Here is a 16,382-nt window from a genome sequence, read left to right as displayed (position 1 = left end):
AACATTTTGAGATGATACTAGAATAGACTAGTTGGGGTCAGTTGGAAATGATTCAGTAAGTCTTAGAGGTGAGCTTAGTCAGTTGGGTATGGACACAAGTTGGCAGAAGGAAAGGGGTGGGGGAACATCGTGGGCCACTGTCATGTGTAAGTTGTCACCAGGCTGTAATACCTATAGTAAATAGGTGTGCTTAGCAGGGCTGCCTTCCCGCTGAGCACATGAGCTTGGCATGGATGGTGAAGCACTACCTGCAATGTCCTTCCAAAGAGCTTGCATGTTCCTTGCCTCATTGGATTCTCACAACAGTTCTCGAAGGGTGACAGAACATCTGTAATGCTACTTGGTCTCTCAGTACAAAACCAGAGTGCAGACAGTGTCTGTGGCGTGGCTAAAGCGCGTGGGTAAGTCAGGGCCTCTTGGTACAAAACCAGAGTGCAGACAGTGTCTGTGGCGTGGCTGAAGCGAGTGGGTAAGTCAGGGCCTCGGCTCTGGCGATGGATGTTGGGATTTGTGAAGCTCTTGGTGGTGATGATTATGTCAGCGTGTCACGGAGTTCTCAGAGTGGGAGACTTCAAACCCTCGATTTCTCCTTCCACAGAAACAGCAGCAGAAAGAAGCCCTTATTCTCTTCTTCAACAGAACAGCTGAAGCTAAAATCCCATCTGTCATGTAAGTGAACACCAAGTGTCGACTTCTCTCTCTCTCTCTGTTTTAAAAAGAAATACCTGTTATCTTAGTCCGTCAGGATGGTTTTATTGCTCTGTAAGAGATGATTAGCGATTTGAATGGTAGTTGCCTTGAATATAAAGTTTAGGGCACCATCACCCAGGAGGCATAAGTAGGCTTGTCGCTGGAGCCCTGCCAGGATGTGCTTGGGGTCCCTGCGAGATCCCGTCTTAACCCAAGTGAGCTGGAGCTGGAGCCACTTATGAGCAGGGTTGGGTGACCCAAACACTGAAGGGAAGTTTTCCTCTTGCTAAGAGAACTGTGGTCACTTGCCTGTAGGAAAAAAATTAGGGGTTTCACAGAAGACCAGGAGGCTGCCTTACGGAGATTCTCTGGTCGTCTCCAAAGACATCATGTTTCAGCTGTCATTTACCTAAATAAGAAAGAAGGTGAATACCATCGTTTGTTCAAAAGATACGGGCAAGTGGCTGTTGTCACACTTGGTCTCCTTCTGTCTTCTCAACTAAAGCTGGTGTAATAATTTCTGTTCTTAAAATTATTCACTGACTTGAAAGAAAAAAATCTCAATTGTCTGCCTTGGCTAAAGAAAGAAAAACCCACTGCTCTTCACATATCACTGAGATAGAAACTTGAAGCAAGTCTAACGACATGCAGCTTGCCTAATTTTTTACTGTTTAACATTTGTGTGAGACTCAGGCAGGGTAATGGTCCAAGTGATTCAATTACAATGAAATGAATTTAGCGTGGGTTGAGCGGTCCCAGATTGGCTGTGGGGACCGAGATCCATGGATAAATGGAGACCTACAGCCTGCCCTGCCCTCTCACTCAGCCTCTGCATCTCCCAGCCTCACCGGCCTCTCGCTCTGCACCCTTAAATGTGGCTGGAGAGTGAGTTCGCTGCATTGTTCAAATCACAGACTCTCCGCAAAGACTCCTGAATGTCGGGCAGCTCTCCTTCACCCTCTGGGCACTGCCCTTTTCATTTATGATACTGTTTAAGAGACCAGTGAACTCCAGATGTGGTTTTTATGGCCTGGAAACTTCTCTCTCAGACACTAATCTGAATTGCCTCCACCGACATTTCTCATGTGCTGCTGAATAACACATGGCATAGGTGTGAGCCCCTTCCCTCGCTGTCTCAGCTTGTGACCTACAAAATCCAGGGTCCATTGAGTGCTGGGCCCAGAGCCATCCATTTCCCTTAGGAATTTTAAATCTAACCATTTTCCACCTTATAAATAAACTTCGGTAATACCTTGTCTTACTCCATTCATGCTGCTATGACAAAAATATCGTAGGCTGTGCACCTTAAACAGCAAACATGTATTTCTCACAGTCCTAGAGGCTGGGAAGTCCAAGTTCAGAGTCTGGTGACAGTTCTCTTCCTGGCTCGTAGACAGCCCTCTTCTCGCTGTGTCCTTGCATAGTGGAAGGGGAAGGGTGCTTTCTGGGGTCTCTTTTATAAGAACACTAACTCCATCTCCTCCCATAGGCCCCACATTGGGGGTTCGGATTTCAGCATATGAACTGGGGGGCAGGGACACAAACATTCAAATCATAACATACCTTATACATACTTTTTCAAAATTCCATGATAAATTATATAGTGATTTATAGTTTCCAACAGTTTTGATATCTGTTAACTCATGTCACATTATTATAGACTCCTCGTGAGATCAGTAGAATAAAGTTAAAATGCAGAAACTGAGTAAATCTAACGTAAATCTCTAAACTTCAGAATCATACAGCTAGTAAGTGGAAATTAGATTATAAATCTTAAAACCCCAGTTTCCTCTGATAGTTGCTTTTCTTCCCATTTTTGCTGTTGTTCGTTTTCATTTTAATGGACATCTTTCAATATACAGCGAAGGTTATTGTGGTCGGCAGATATTTCCCGCTCGGTAGCTCAGGGACGTGAGGAAGGGCAGAGCAGCAATGCCACGTCTGAGATGTAGAGGATGAGAGGCATCAGGAAAACTGGGGGCCGTGGTGTTTATGACTGGCCAAGTTGATTTTATGGCCTTGTGACTTTCTGATGCTGTAGCAGTTAACTTTTTTGCTTATATCATGGCAAATTTTATGTCTCTCAAACTAATTAAAGTAGATTCTATTAGTACTATTAGTACTAACAATTCACAAATTGAACTCAAATCCATACCGTAGTTGGTCATAGTGTTGTTTGAAAAAATTCTTAGACGTTTAGAAGAGAGTCCGCTTCCCTTTTCCCCACCTGCCTGTACTGTAATAGGAAACCTTGGAGATTTGTCCTTCTCCAAGGAGAGCAATGTCTGTTCTTTGCCCAGACACACACCCACGTGTGGGGATGGCCTCAGGCACAGCGAGGGCTCCTTGTGTCCTGTCTGAGGAAGCTGACCTTCCCGCCGCCCGTGCAGGAGCCACCGGTGACCTGTACTGGGACTGGGAACCCTCTGCAGGGCACGAGTGCCAGGGCAAGCTTGGGATCTGCCCACTGGGTGACTCTCCTCCCTACAGCTTCTGGGGGTCGCTGCCTTCCTTTAAGGCCACAGCTAAAGATAAGGAGCAGAAAGTCAAGAAGAAACACAGTGATGGAGGAGAGAAGTAAATTAAAAGCAGAATGAAGACCATGTAAACAAGGCCTTTTCACCCGTATTCCTTGGCCTTGGAAAAAAGAATTCACGTATACCACTGCCTTAACTGCTGGCCCTGTGGTTTGCAGTCTGATGTGGGAGAGAGCTGGAGGGCGATCCCTGACGTCTCTTCAGTATTATGACTTACGTCTGAATTCTACATTGGCAGAAATTTATTACTGTCAAGAATCCCTCAGTCCCTGCCCAGGCATTTTCAGATCTGTAAACAACACTTCAATTTTTATTGAAAACACATTATAATGATAGTAGCAGCCAAAGTGCAAACTGTTAATTATCTTGTATGATCCCAGGTAATAATAAGAATGTTTCAGTAACCTATCAGAGACACGTAAAACATAAGGATACTTTGATTTATTTGTGTTTGGGAGATGACTAAAAAGTATGGAAGAACTCTTTCTGCATATGGCGGAAGATGACTTCCCCACAGTTCCTGAGGGCAAGGGGGAGAGGTCAGCTCTCAGAGGAGGGAGAGAATGAGCTGCGGAGGCAGGTACCCAGAAGGTATCTGCTACAGATGCAGTCACTTTTCAGTAATTAATCTCAGCTGGATTGCGTATGTGTTTAATTTATTGTGTTGTCATTGTCAAATACAGTGAATATATCCTGGACCTACTGGAAAGTGGAAGAGAGAAGTTTCTAGTGTTTGCACACCATAAGGTGGTTTTGGATGCAGTTACTAATGAGCTTGAGAGGAAGGTAAGCTCCCTTTGAAATTCAGCACAGGATGCTTTTCTTGTTTGTGTGTCGACTGCTAAGCAGGCCAAGGTCAGATCTGAGCAAAGAAATGAGGTGCAGGTTTCCGGAAACATTTCTGTCGACTTTCCGAATAATGTTTCTTGCTTGTAGAACCAGGAACAGGTTTGTTTTAACCCATCTTTTATTTATTTATTTATTTATTTTGCGGTACACGGGCCTCTCACCGCTGTGGCCTCTCCCGTTGCGGAGCACAGGCTCCGGACGCGCAGGCTCAGCGGCCATGGCTCACGGGCCCAGCCGCTCCGCGGCATGTGGGATCTTCCCGGACCGGGGCACGAACCCGTGTCCCCTGCATCGGCAGGCGGACTCTCAACCACTGCGCCACCAGGGAAGCCCCCCAACCCCTCTTTTAAAATGTTTTATTTTAATAGCTTTATTGAGGTATAATTACCATGCAATGAACTGCACATATTTGAAGTATACAGTTGAGCAAGAGTGGAGGTAGTTGTTGCACAGAAGGAACAAAAAGTGCCCGCTGAACTGAGAAGGTATCTTGAGACCTAAAAACAAGGCAGGCAGCTCCATACCATCAGTGGATCCATTTATTAAAGGGTAACTTACAGGGAGGGTAGGACTGGGTGGATGGTGATCCAGAGCGTTTGCAGCTGCACTCCGCAATGCTGAGGAGCCACTGGAACAGTTTTGTAGTTAACCTAGAGCATAGGGGTATGTGCTTGGAGACAGGAAGTACGTTCCTAAGTCCAGATCTATGGTGGGTTACTAGCCTCCTGAGCATCAGGAATGCGTCAGTGAAGGTTGTCATCATTGGAGACTAACCGAGCATACAGGCCACCTGGACCCAAAGATCATTAAACAGTATCTATTAACTACGAAGCCCTAGATGACAAAGAAGAGGTTCACTACACGACAGCCCTAGGTAAGGCCACTGGAAGGACAGGAGGAACTGCACAGGCCCAAGATGGCGCCAGTCTTGCTAATAGCCACACAGTAGTGAATATATCTGTCAGCCCCAGAAGTTTCCTCCTGTCCTTTGTAATCCCCGTTTCTCCCCATCCTCCCATCTCCAGGCCACCACTGATCTGCTCTCTGTCACTGTAGATTAGTTCGCATTTTTGGAGCCTTATATAAATGTGGAATCATACAGGATCATACAGTGTGTACTCCTTTTTTTTTTAATCTGATTTCTCTTACTCAACATATTTTGAGATTCATACATGTTACTGCATGTATCAACAGTTCATTCCTTTCTGTTGCTGAGTAATATTCCATTGTATGCATGTACCACACTTTATCCACTCACCTGTTGGTGGACATTTGCCAACCCATCCTTTTTTTTTTTTTTTTTTTTTAATTTATTTTGGCTGCGTTAGGTCTTAGTTGCAGCATGCGAGATCTTTGTTGCGGCATGTGGGATCTTTAGTAGGAGCATGCGGGGTCTTTTAGTTGCAGCATGCGGACTTCTTAGTTGAGACAGGCAGACAGCCCATCCTTTTTTAGTGACAAGTGGAAACCCACCCAAATGTGAGGAAATAGATAAATGGTTAAAGTATACTATTGTTGCATAATGAACTATTACACAGCCATTAAAAATCATGTTTTAGAAAACATTTTAATAATTTAGTTTATTTACAATATAATGTTTGTCAGAGAAAAGCAAGATATAGAACTTTTTATTTAAAAGATGTAGCAAACACATTGAGAAAAGAGTGATGGGAAAAAATAGATCAGTAATTTATTTTCCTCATAATGTCTGTCTTTATCATTAGAAAACAATAAATGCCACTTAAAATAAGCTGATCTCAGGAACCTAATCCTGTGTTTCCCCAGGGGAAATTATCCAGGATTTGCTAATTCAGATTTTATAATAATGACTATATAGAACATAACTACTGTGAATAACAAGACATAACTACATAAGGTTATAAAGCATTTAATATATATATATTAAAATTAAATTTTTAATTGCAAATAAAAAAATTGTTTTTTTAAAGAAAATAAGCTGAGCTAAGCATGCAACTATCAGATACAACTCAGCAGTTGATTTCAGGGCAGTTGTCCCAGAGGAGTGAAAAGTTACATTCACTTGTACACCAATGTTCAGGGCAGCTTTATTTGTAGTAGTGCAAAGCTGGACCAACCCACATGTCCTGCCCAAGGTGAATAGGTAACCATGGTACATCCCTGCCACAGAACACTGCTCAGCAATGAGAAGGAATGAGCTACAGGTGTGTGTGAACCAACTGTACGTGCAACGACAGGGGTGACTCTCCGGGCAGTGATGCTGAGTGAAAAGAGCCCAGCCCCAAAGGTTGCACAGTGTTTGACTCCATTTATAAATGTTCCTGAAATGGAACATTTTAGAAATGCAGGACAGGGCTTCACTGGTGGCGCAGTGGTTGAGAGTCTGCCTGCCGATGCAGGGGACACGGGTTCGTGCCCCGGTCCGGGAAGATCCCACATGCCGCGGAGCGGCTGGGCCCGTGAGCCATGGCCGCTGAGCCTGCGCGTCCGGAGCCTGTGCTCCGCAACAGGAGAGGCCACAGCAGTGAGAGGCCCGCATACCGCAAAAAAAAAAAAATAATAAGACAGATTAGTAGGGACTGGGTGGGTGAGGGGGAAGCAGGAGGGAGGCGGGCAGGGCTCTAAATGGGCTACAGAGCATCCCTGTGCGGTTAGAACTGTTCACTGTCTCGGCTGTGAAGGCAGATACGTGAAAACCCACGTTCGAGATAAAGTTGTATGGAACACACACACCCAGGAGTTTAAGTGAAACTGGGGAAATCTGGATAAGGTCAGTGGATTGTATCAAAGTCAGTATCCTGGGTGTGATATTATGCTATAGTTTTACCAATATTCCCAGTGGAGGAAACTGGGCAAATCATACGAGGACTCTTTCTCTGTATTATTGCTTAAACTACATGCGAGCCTACAGTTATCTCAACACAAGTTTCAATTATGAAAGGAATGGAAAGACCAGGAAAGAAGCTCGGAAAGCAGTACGGAGCGGCGAGCTTGATGCTCCACCCGGCTTGGAGCCAGAGCAGCGCGGGGCTGTGTCCCTGGAGCTGTGTCGCCGAGGCCCCGCACCTGCGCCCACCTTGCTTCCCTCTCCTGTTCCCGCAGCGTGTGAAGCACATCCGCATCGATGGCTCCACCTCCTCAGCCGACCGTGAGGACCTGTGCCAGCAGTTCCAGCTGTCGGAGGGGCCCGCCGTGGCCGTGCTGTCCATCACCGCCGCCAACATGGGCCTCACCTTCTCCTCGGCTGACCTGGTGGTGTTCGCGGAGCTGTTTTGGAACCCAGGGGTGAGGGGGCGTACTCCTGGCTGCTGGCAGAGAGAGCCAGTGGGGCGGGGTGGGGGGGCAGGGAGTGGGGCTTCTGTGCGCTGTCCCTGGTGCCTGCGTCATCTTCCCTCTGTTTCTGTTAGGCCTGGTAAACATGCTTATACTTTGCCATCCATTGGCCAGCTATTAGGTCTTCACAACAACCTGCTAAGTAGTAGGCTTATCGACCATCTTATTACCAATGGGAAGATTGAAGTTTTAGGAGTCTCATGATCCATGTCTCCATGAAGAAATTGGAGCACAGAGAGCTCAAGAGCATAGCTGTCACTTAAGGGGAGCACGTGGCAGCCCTGGCCTCAGGCCTCTGGCTTCCCAGCCTCAGCCCCTTTTTATCAACCGACCCCGGGAGCCACTTTACCAGTGGGGCCACAATAGGGCGACTGCAGTGGGTATTCCCTGAACACGCCCAGGGTGCCCACTGGCCTTATCTGATCAGCTGTGGCAGCAGGTGGAAGACATTTGTTTGGACTCAAAGTTTTCTCCTCAACCCCAGAAAGAAGTTCTTTCCCTTCTGATATTCTGACCGGTGTGGCTCTCATCGACCACACGTCGGTGACGGCTGTAACGATGGCTGGGCTTAGAGCGTGAAGGCATTTTATAATGGAAACCATGTTCTTGGTTTTCATTATTTGTTGTAGGGTTTTTCCACCGTATAAAAAAGCCACCCTACCCCCTGATCACATATGGCCTCTCCCTGGGCGCGGTATCTCTATCTGTTTAGAAGATAACTTTTCATTCCATGGAGGAAGAGTGGCAGTGTGCCGGGTCTCCTTTGTCACAGCTGGTGGCAGAGCTGAAGCTGGCTCTCCCTCTGCAGCGCCCAGCAGCTGGCCCGGCCCTGAAGGGTCATCCACAGCTACCCAGCTGCAGATCGAGGTCCCCCCTGCTGACCAGTATTGTGCTTGCTTCTCCCTTTTGTCAGATGACAGACCGTTTGTGGACAGAGGCTTGCAGGCCCCCTGCCACGTGACACGCAGTGAGGAGGAAGGGTTGTGGTGAGGCTCCGGGGCAAGAGGCCACCTGCTGTGGTGGGCTGAGCAGCTTCCAGCCTTGACCGACATGCGTCCCGATCCCCGCCCCGCAGGTGCTGATGCAGGCCGAGGACCGGGTGCACCGCATCGGGCAGTCGAGCTCTGTGGGCATCCACTACCTGGTGGCAAGAGGCACGGCTGATGACTACCTTTGGTGAGGCCCCTGGCTGGCCTGGCAGTTGGGTCGACACCGATGACGTATTTCCTTTGCTCCCTAAGAGCCTCTGCTTTGGGGCAGGTTTCCAGGGATCCACACAGAAGACCTGCTAGTAGTGCGCTCCCCCTTTCCTCATGACCCTGTTTGACCTCCTGCATAGTGTTAACTGGTGGCTGCAGGAGGCATGAGGAAATCCTGTAGGAATAAGGGGATGTGGCTCCTTCCCACTGACCTGAGACAAGGGAGGAGAACTTATTGGGATGCAATTAGGTGGAATTTTGTTTGTAAAACACTCTGTTCCCAGACGTGAAGGCGTTTGCTGAGTCAGGGAGACTGGCCCCCTGGCCCCTTGGGAGGTGTGCTGGTTCCGTAAGGCCACGTCTTACAGTGCTGCTGCTGGGCCGTGTAGTGCTTCCTTAGCAAAGATGGGGTCAGATTTTTAACTCTGGGGTTTCATGTCCATCACTTAGGCCAAAACTCCCCAAATGCTCCCTCCCCAGTTCCATTTCCTCCTTCCTCATATTGTTTCTTGATTATCTTATTAGTTTCCACTACCTATCTCTGTTTCCAGCATTATGACTAAGGCATCTTACCTTTATTTTGCATGTGGGTTGTCCCTACCTCCCTTTCTGTTAATGGATTTGTTAACTGAGCAGCTTATAACAGTGCCAGGTTCAAATTTTTGTTGCAGTAGCATTTATTTCCTACACATCTTCCAGTAGAAAGAATTTTGAGCCTGACGATGTGAGCCCTGACTTGGTCGGTTTACAATAGAGAGGAGGTCAGTATTTCAGGATGGGCGTTTGTGCCTGAAGAGATGGAGAGATGTGAAACAGTGAGCGTGTCTCATAAGGACAGGGGCTGGTCTCGCTATAATCAGTCTGCTGGTTCTGTGCAGGTTGTTTCCACTGCAGCTCATTTCTCCCCAACAGGCCACTGATTCAAGAGAAGATTAAAGTTCTGGGTGAAGCCGGGCTTTCTGAGACCAATTTTTCAGAAATGACAGAAGCTGCAGATTATTTCTACAAGGTAACACCAGCATGTGGCTCCCTGCCACTGGGGTGTCCAGAGGTCCTGAGCGGGAAGGTGTGAATCACTCCTGGGGACCTCCCCCAGCTGGGGAGCTAAAATGATGGTTGCATTCGTTCTCGGGTCAATCTGTGTGTGTGCGTCTGTTTATGGAGAAGTGCTGGCATTAACTCCTGCTGCTTCTGACATGCCCTCCTCAAAAACCACGGCCTCCAAATGCTGCCTCTTCCATCAGGCCATTAGAAACGGACAGAAAACGCCCCATGGCAACAGCTGAATTGTTGCAAAAAGTACATAGCAACAGCACCCAAACACATCCCCAGCGCAGAATGGGGAGTGTTTCACATAGGGTGTTGCTTCTGTGTAGCATATTTTCCCCTCTGTTGCTGCACCTTATCCTCAGTGACTCCCCATTTTATAAAGGGGTGAGCAGAGACTTGCAGAGCAGCAAGGCTCTCCCGCAGTCATGGGTCACTTGAAGCCAGCCCAGGCGGAAGGCTTCCAGACTCAGCCAGCATTCCCTATGCGACGGCCCCTCTTACTGTCAAGGAGAGTAAGATCCTGTGAGCATCCTTCCGTGACCAGGTGGGGCCTTGTCAGAGGTGCTGAGAGGAGGCCTGTTTGCCTCTGGAGAGGGCAGCCCAGGGCCCAGCAGGCCTGCCCTGGCCTAGCTCTCCAGCCCCATGGCTGCCACAGCCCTTCCCCCTCCATTTCAGTGAAGCAAGGTAGAGGAGCCAGAGGTGCAAAGACTCCCAAAGGCTGGTCTTCTTTCACCTGCTCGGGTGGTTGACAAGGAACGTGAGAACTCGGGAGGTCCTGCCTGATGGAGGGGGACCCCTGGGGGGTTATTTCTAATGAGAGCATGGACAGAGGTCTGAGCCTCGTGTAGAAAGGCAGCCCTGCGCTTCAGGAAGCTGACATGCCGCCTCCTTCCTGTGGAATTGCCGAGCATCAGAAGCTGTCAGGTCCACACGATCTTGTAGGTGATGCTAAGACTTGTCTGAGGATATAATCTTTCATTTACATTTGCTTGCAACTAAATTCTTTCTTCGTAATGTAATTATTGGGATAAATAAGACTCAGGGGAGATCATATTTTTAAACACAGGGTATAAACTATCCTTATAATTAATAAGCCAATTTTAAGACAACCTTCCTTTTAAACTTTTTGAAGAACTGTCTAATTCAGTTGAATGGTGACTGTTTTGACAGAGCCTTGGTTGTTATGTGCCCTTTGAAAAGAAAGAGCCTTATTTTTAAAGGCTTCTCAACTAATGAGAATAGGTTTATTTATAACTCATTTATTTATACTGGCCTGACCCTCAGTTGCTTTGAATTAGTTAGGAATTTCTGCCTAGGGACTTCCCTGGTGGCGCAGAATCCGCCTGCCAGTGCAGGGGACACGGGTTCGAGCCCTAGTCCGGGAGGATCCCACATGCCGCAGAGCAACTAAGCCCATGCGCCACAACTACTGAGCTTGTGCTCTACAGCCCGCGAGCCCCAACTACTGAGCCTGTGCACCACAACTAACTGAGCCTGTGCTCTGGAGCCCACGAGCCACAACTAACTGAGCCTGTGCTCTAGAGCCCGCGAGCCGCAACTCCTGAAGCCTGTGCGCCTAGAGCCCGTGCTCCACCACAAGGGAAGCCACCGCAACGAGAAGCCCGCGCACCACAACAAAGAGTAGCCCCCGCTCTCCGCGACTAGAGAAAGCCCACGCACAGCAACAAAGACCCGATGCAGCCAAAAATAAATTAATAAAAAAAACAGAATTTCTGCCTAAAGTACAAATGGAGTTTATCAATATTTATTTTGATTAATAATTATATCACTTAAAAAAAATTAAAATAGGGCTGAAAACTGTATCAACTATTAGGAAAAGAAAGTGTTGCCTCCTGTATAGGAGCCAAAAGCAGAAGAGGTCATGTCTGCCTGCCTGCTGGGAAGGGAAGTGAAATACTGTCTGATCTTGGAACTTGCTTCCCTTTAATTATGCGTGCTCCAAGTTAGCACATAGCGTTGCCATCACGTCCTCAAATGCACATGGACAGCTGTTTATACCTGGAGTAGGCTGCCTCGTGGGCGGCATTTCCTCGACCTTGCAGTTGCTCAGACAAAAGCTGATATCACAGAGGAGGACATGCGGCTGGTGTGGGGCTGACCTTAATGACCTTTAATGTCACTTCCCATCTGAATAGCTAGGATCCTGAAAGGCGAGAGAATGTAGGGTACAGATTATTGAATAATCTAGAGTCCTTGCAGGATCAGTTTTCAAGAACTTCGCTAGTGTGGAGGGCTTCTGTGAAAGCAAAGAAATAGTGGCCAGTTAGGTTGAGACCTCACTCCAAAGGGCCTGGAAAGCCAGGGAAGCAGCATTAGACTCGATGAGGTAGGCACAGGGGTGCCCAATGACGTGACAGGAAAATCTTGTTAGAGGATAGTCTGTAGGGAAAAATTAGCCTGGAAAAGACCGGTGAGCAGTTGACGTGGGAAGAGGCCTGAGGTGGGAAGTGCAGTGAAGCCATTTCAGATTCAGGCAGGTACAAAGCAATGTGGCCCAAGTAAAGAGCCTGCCTGCGAAGTATCTGGGAGGGAACAGACGGAGAAACCAACCTGATGCAGTTTGATGGGTGAGATCCGGAGTCAGGATGCCCTGGTGATTGCAAGCTAGGGGTACTATGAGAACAGTGCGAGACCATCAAAACTAGGGAACAGGACCTGCTTTGGGGATGTAGGAGTGAGATGACAGATGGTTGTGGTTTTTAGACAGGTTTAGTTTTATGGACCTGTGGGAGGTCAGTGGAGATACTGAATATGTGCCTCTGGGTTGAATGATGGCCAGGGTTAGGAATTTAGACAGAGGAGAGATCAGCAAAGGGGTGAGAGCAAGCCCGTCATCTGCCGTGGTCATAACAGCTGGGTGTGATTTTAGCACTACACCATCGTTGTCAATGCATAGATGCAGTTGGAAGGCATTTTGATCATTTGTAACTTTAGGGTAGTCAGAATCAGGTACACGTATCTACTTATCAATATGTTAAGTGTGTGTTTTATAACCACTCAGAGAATTAGGTATAAGCCATGGCTGAACACACCAATTCGGGAGTTGAATTACAGGCTAACTAACCTCTTAGTGGAGAAAGGCTTGGGAGCTGTTTCAATATTGAAATACTGATTTGTAAAGTTAGAAGGGAGAAAACATTCCCAACATAAATTAGTGTGAGAGCAGGTCCTGTGTCACTTTCACAACCGTTCGTTTTCTGTTTTTCCTTCTTTACCCAGCAAGCAGCAGAGAAGCTAAGAAGCCAGACACAAAGGCAGTGAGGCTGCTTGAGTGATAGTTTACTGAGCTGGTCCCACAGTGGTGGAGAGAATGTCAGTGTTGGTGCCTGGGTGCTGATGTCTTTGTCTTTTCTTCCTCTGGTGAAGGACCCAAAGCAGCAGAAGATCTATGACTTTTTCCAGAAGTCCTTTGAGGAAGACGGAAGCGATATGGAGCTCCTGGAGGCAGCGGAGTCATTTGACCCAGGAAGTGGTTCCCAGGACACGGGAGACACACTGGACGAGAGCACATTGACAGGCAGTCCGCTGAAGAAGAGCAGATTTGAATTTTTTGATAACTGGGACAGCTTCACCTCTCCTCTGTAAGAGGGGCCAAAAATGCATTCAAAATCATGGAATTTATTAAAATAAAATGAGGCACTTTTTTGGAAAGGCTATGTTCCTCTGGTCATTACCACAGTGTTGGTCTCTGTCTCCAAGCCCGGCGGGTTACCAGGCATGTGTCAGCATTTCCTTTCATTATGTGTGGGTTTGCTTGGGTCTTAATTAACCGTAGCTTAACCTACTGAGAAACAGACAGTAGGCTGTAGTAGTGGTGATTCATGTTCTTTAATTAACGAGGTGCTTCCTACACAGGACCCGAAATCTAGATTTGTAAAATGTATTGATTCAACAAATATTTATAGAGCACCTCATGTGTGCCAGGCACTGTTTTCTAGGTGCTGGCAGCAAATCACCAAAGAAAAGAAGAAAGTACACGCCTTTGCCAAAGTTATCATGTAACAGGAGAGGCAATAGTTCTATGTTCTATGAAAAAAATACAGTAAGCTGAGGGTTTAGAGCAGGGGTTGACAAGCTTTTTCTATAAATAGCCAGATAGTAATTACTTTGGGCTCTATGAGCCAGGATGTCTGTGTTGGAACTACTCAGCTCTGCTTCTGTGGTGCAAAATCAACCATTAGATAATCCGGAACAAGTGACTGTGGCTCTTTTCCAATAAAATTCTGTTACGGACACAATTTTGAGCTTCTCATAATTTTCATGTGTCGCAAATGACTATTATTTTCAACCATTTAAAAACATAAAAACTGTACTTGGCTCACAGGCCATACAAAAAGAGGCAGAGAGCAGGGTTTGGCCCACAGATCATAGTTTGCTAACCCCTGGATTAGAGCAGCACCATCTAATAGAAATGTAACACAGGGCACATATGTGTTGTATTAGTATTACTAATTTGATCCTTCTTTATTTCCAAAGAGTATTTTTAAAAATGAAGGATCAGGGCTTCCCTGGTGGTGCAGTGGTTGAGAGTCTGCCTGCCGATGCAGGGGACACGGGTTCGAGCCCCGGTCCGGGAAGATCCCACATGCCACGGAGCGGCTAGGCCTGTGAGCCATGGCCACTGAGCCTGCGCGTCCGGAGCCTGTGCTCCACAACAGGAGAGGCCACGACAGTGAGAGGCCCGCGTACTGCAAAAAAACAAAAAAAAACCAAACCCATAACAATTAATAAATGGTAATAGGAAGATACATATTGATAATTACCTTAAATGTGAATGGATTAAATGCTCCAACCAAAAGACACAGGCTCACTGAATGGATACAAAAACAAGACCCATATATACGCTGTCTACAGGAGACCCACTTCAGAACTAGGGACACATACAGACTGAAAGTGAGGGGATGGAAAAAGATATTCCATGCAAATGGAAATCAAAAGAAAGCTGGAGTAGCAACACTCATATCAGATAAAATAGACTTTAAAATAAAGAATGTTACAAGAGCCAAGGAAAGACACTACATAATGATCAAGGGATCAATCCAAGAAGAAGATATAACAATTATAAATATATATGCACTCAACATAGGAGCACCTCAATACATAAGGCAACTGCTAACAGCTATAAAAGAGGAAATCGACAGTAACACAATAATAGTGGGGGACTTTTAACACCTCACGTAAACCAATGGACAGATCATCCAGACAGAAAATTAATAAAACACAAGTGTTAAATGACACAATAGACCAGACAGATTTAATTGATATTTGTAGGACATTCCATCCAAAAACAGCAGATTACACTTTCTTCTCAAGTGCACATGGAACATTCTCCAGGATAGATCACATAGTGGGTCACAAATCAAGTCTCGGTAAATTTAAGAAAACTGAAATCATTTCAAGCATCTTTTCCAACTGCAACACTATGAGATTAGCAATTAATTATAGGGAAAAAAACGTAAAAAACACAAACACATGGAGGCTAAACAATACTAAATAACCAAGACATCACTGAAGAAATCAAAGAGGAAATCAAAAAATACCTAGAGACAAGTTACAATGTAAACACACTGATCCAAAACCTATGGGACGCAGCAAAGGCAGTTCTATGAGGGAAGTTTATAGCTATACACGCCTACCTCAAGAAACAAGAAAAATCTCAAATAAACAATCTAACCTTACACCTAAAGGAACTAGAGAAAGAAGAACAAACAAAACCCAAAGTTAGTAGAAGGAAAGAAATCATAAAGGTCAGAGCAGAAATAAATGAAATAGAAACAAAGAAAACAATAGCAAAGATCAATAAAACTAAAAGCTTGTTCTTTGAGAAGATAAACAAAATTGATAACCTTTAGCCAGACTCATCAAGAAAAAGGAGAGGACTCAAATCAATAAAATTAGAAATGAAAAAGGAGAAGTTGCAAAGGACACCACAGAAATACAAAGCATCCTAAGAGTCTACTACAAGCAACTCTATGCCAATAAAAGGGACAACCTGGAAGAAATGGACAAATTCTTAGAAAGGTATAATCTTCCAAGACTGAACCAAGAAGAAATAGAAAATATAATCAGACCAGTCGCAAGTAATGAAATTGAAACTGTGATGAAAAATCTTCCAACAAACAAAAGTCCAGGATCAGATGGTTTCACAGGTGAATTCTATCAAACATTTAGCGAAGGGCTAACATCCATCCTTCTCAAACTCTTCCAAAAAATTGCAGAGGAAGGAACACTCCCAAACTCATTCCATGAGGCCACCATCACCCTGATAGCAAAACCAGACAAAGATACTACAAAAAAAGAAAATTACAGACCAATATTACTGATAAATATAGATGCAAAAAATCCTCAACAAAATACTAGCAAACAGAATCCAACAACATTAAAAAAATCATACACCATGATCAAGTGGGATTTATCTCAGGGATGCAAGGATTCTTCAATATACACAAATCAATCAATGTGATACACCATATTAACAAATTGAAGAATACAAACCATATGATCATCTCAATAGATGCAGAAAAAGCTTTTGATAAAATTCAACACCCACTTATGATAAAAACTCTCCAGAAAGTGGGCATAGAGGGAACCTACCTCAACATAATAAAGGCCATATATGACAAACCCACAGCAAACATCATTCTCAATGGTGAAAAACTGAAAGCATTTCCTCTAAGATGAGGAACAAGATAAGGATGTCCACTCTTGCCACTATTTTTTTTTT

At 45.7% G+C, this 16,382-nt stretch overlaps 1 protein-coding gene across 4 annotated transcripts in view; it reads left to right on the top strand.

Moving 5' to 3' along the window:
• SMARCAL1 (SNF2 related chromatin remodeling annealing helicase 1) overlaps positions 1–13,834 on the top strand; it is a 52,983-nt gene extending 39,149 nt beyond the window's left edge. For 3 of the 4 annotated variants that reach the window (XM_082658575.1, XM_082658573.1, XM_082658574.1), the window contains exons 14-19: positions 599–669; positions 3,911–4,013; positions 7,158–7,340; positions 8,464–8,564; positions 9,500–9,596; positions 13,025–13,834. In XM_082658575.1, the coding sequence (XP_082514701.1) occupies positions 599–669; positions 3,911–4,013; positions 7,158–7,340; positions 8,464–8,564; positions 9,500–9,596; positions 13,025–13,243 (774 nt within the window). In that variant the 3' untranslated portion in view covers positions 13,244–13,834. The remainder of the gene's footprint in view (positions 1–598; positions 670–3,910; positions 4,014–7,157; positions 7,341–8,463; positions 8,565–9,499; positions 9,597–13,024) is intronic. The other variant, XM_082658576.1, reaches the window with a different exon arrangement.
• The last annotated feature ends 2,548 nt before the right edge of the window (positions 13,835–16,382 follow it).

This window comes from Grampus griseus (genome assembly GCF_964374135.1).
Source record: "Grampus griseus genome assembly, chromosome: 7".
Taxonomy (NCBI): domain Eukaryota; kingdom Metazoa; phylum Chordata; class Mammalia; order Artiodactyla; family Delphinidae; genus Grampus; species Grampus griseus.
This window is presented reverse-complemented; position numbering and strand designations above follow the sequence as displayed.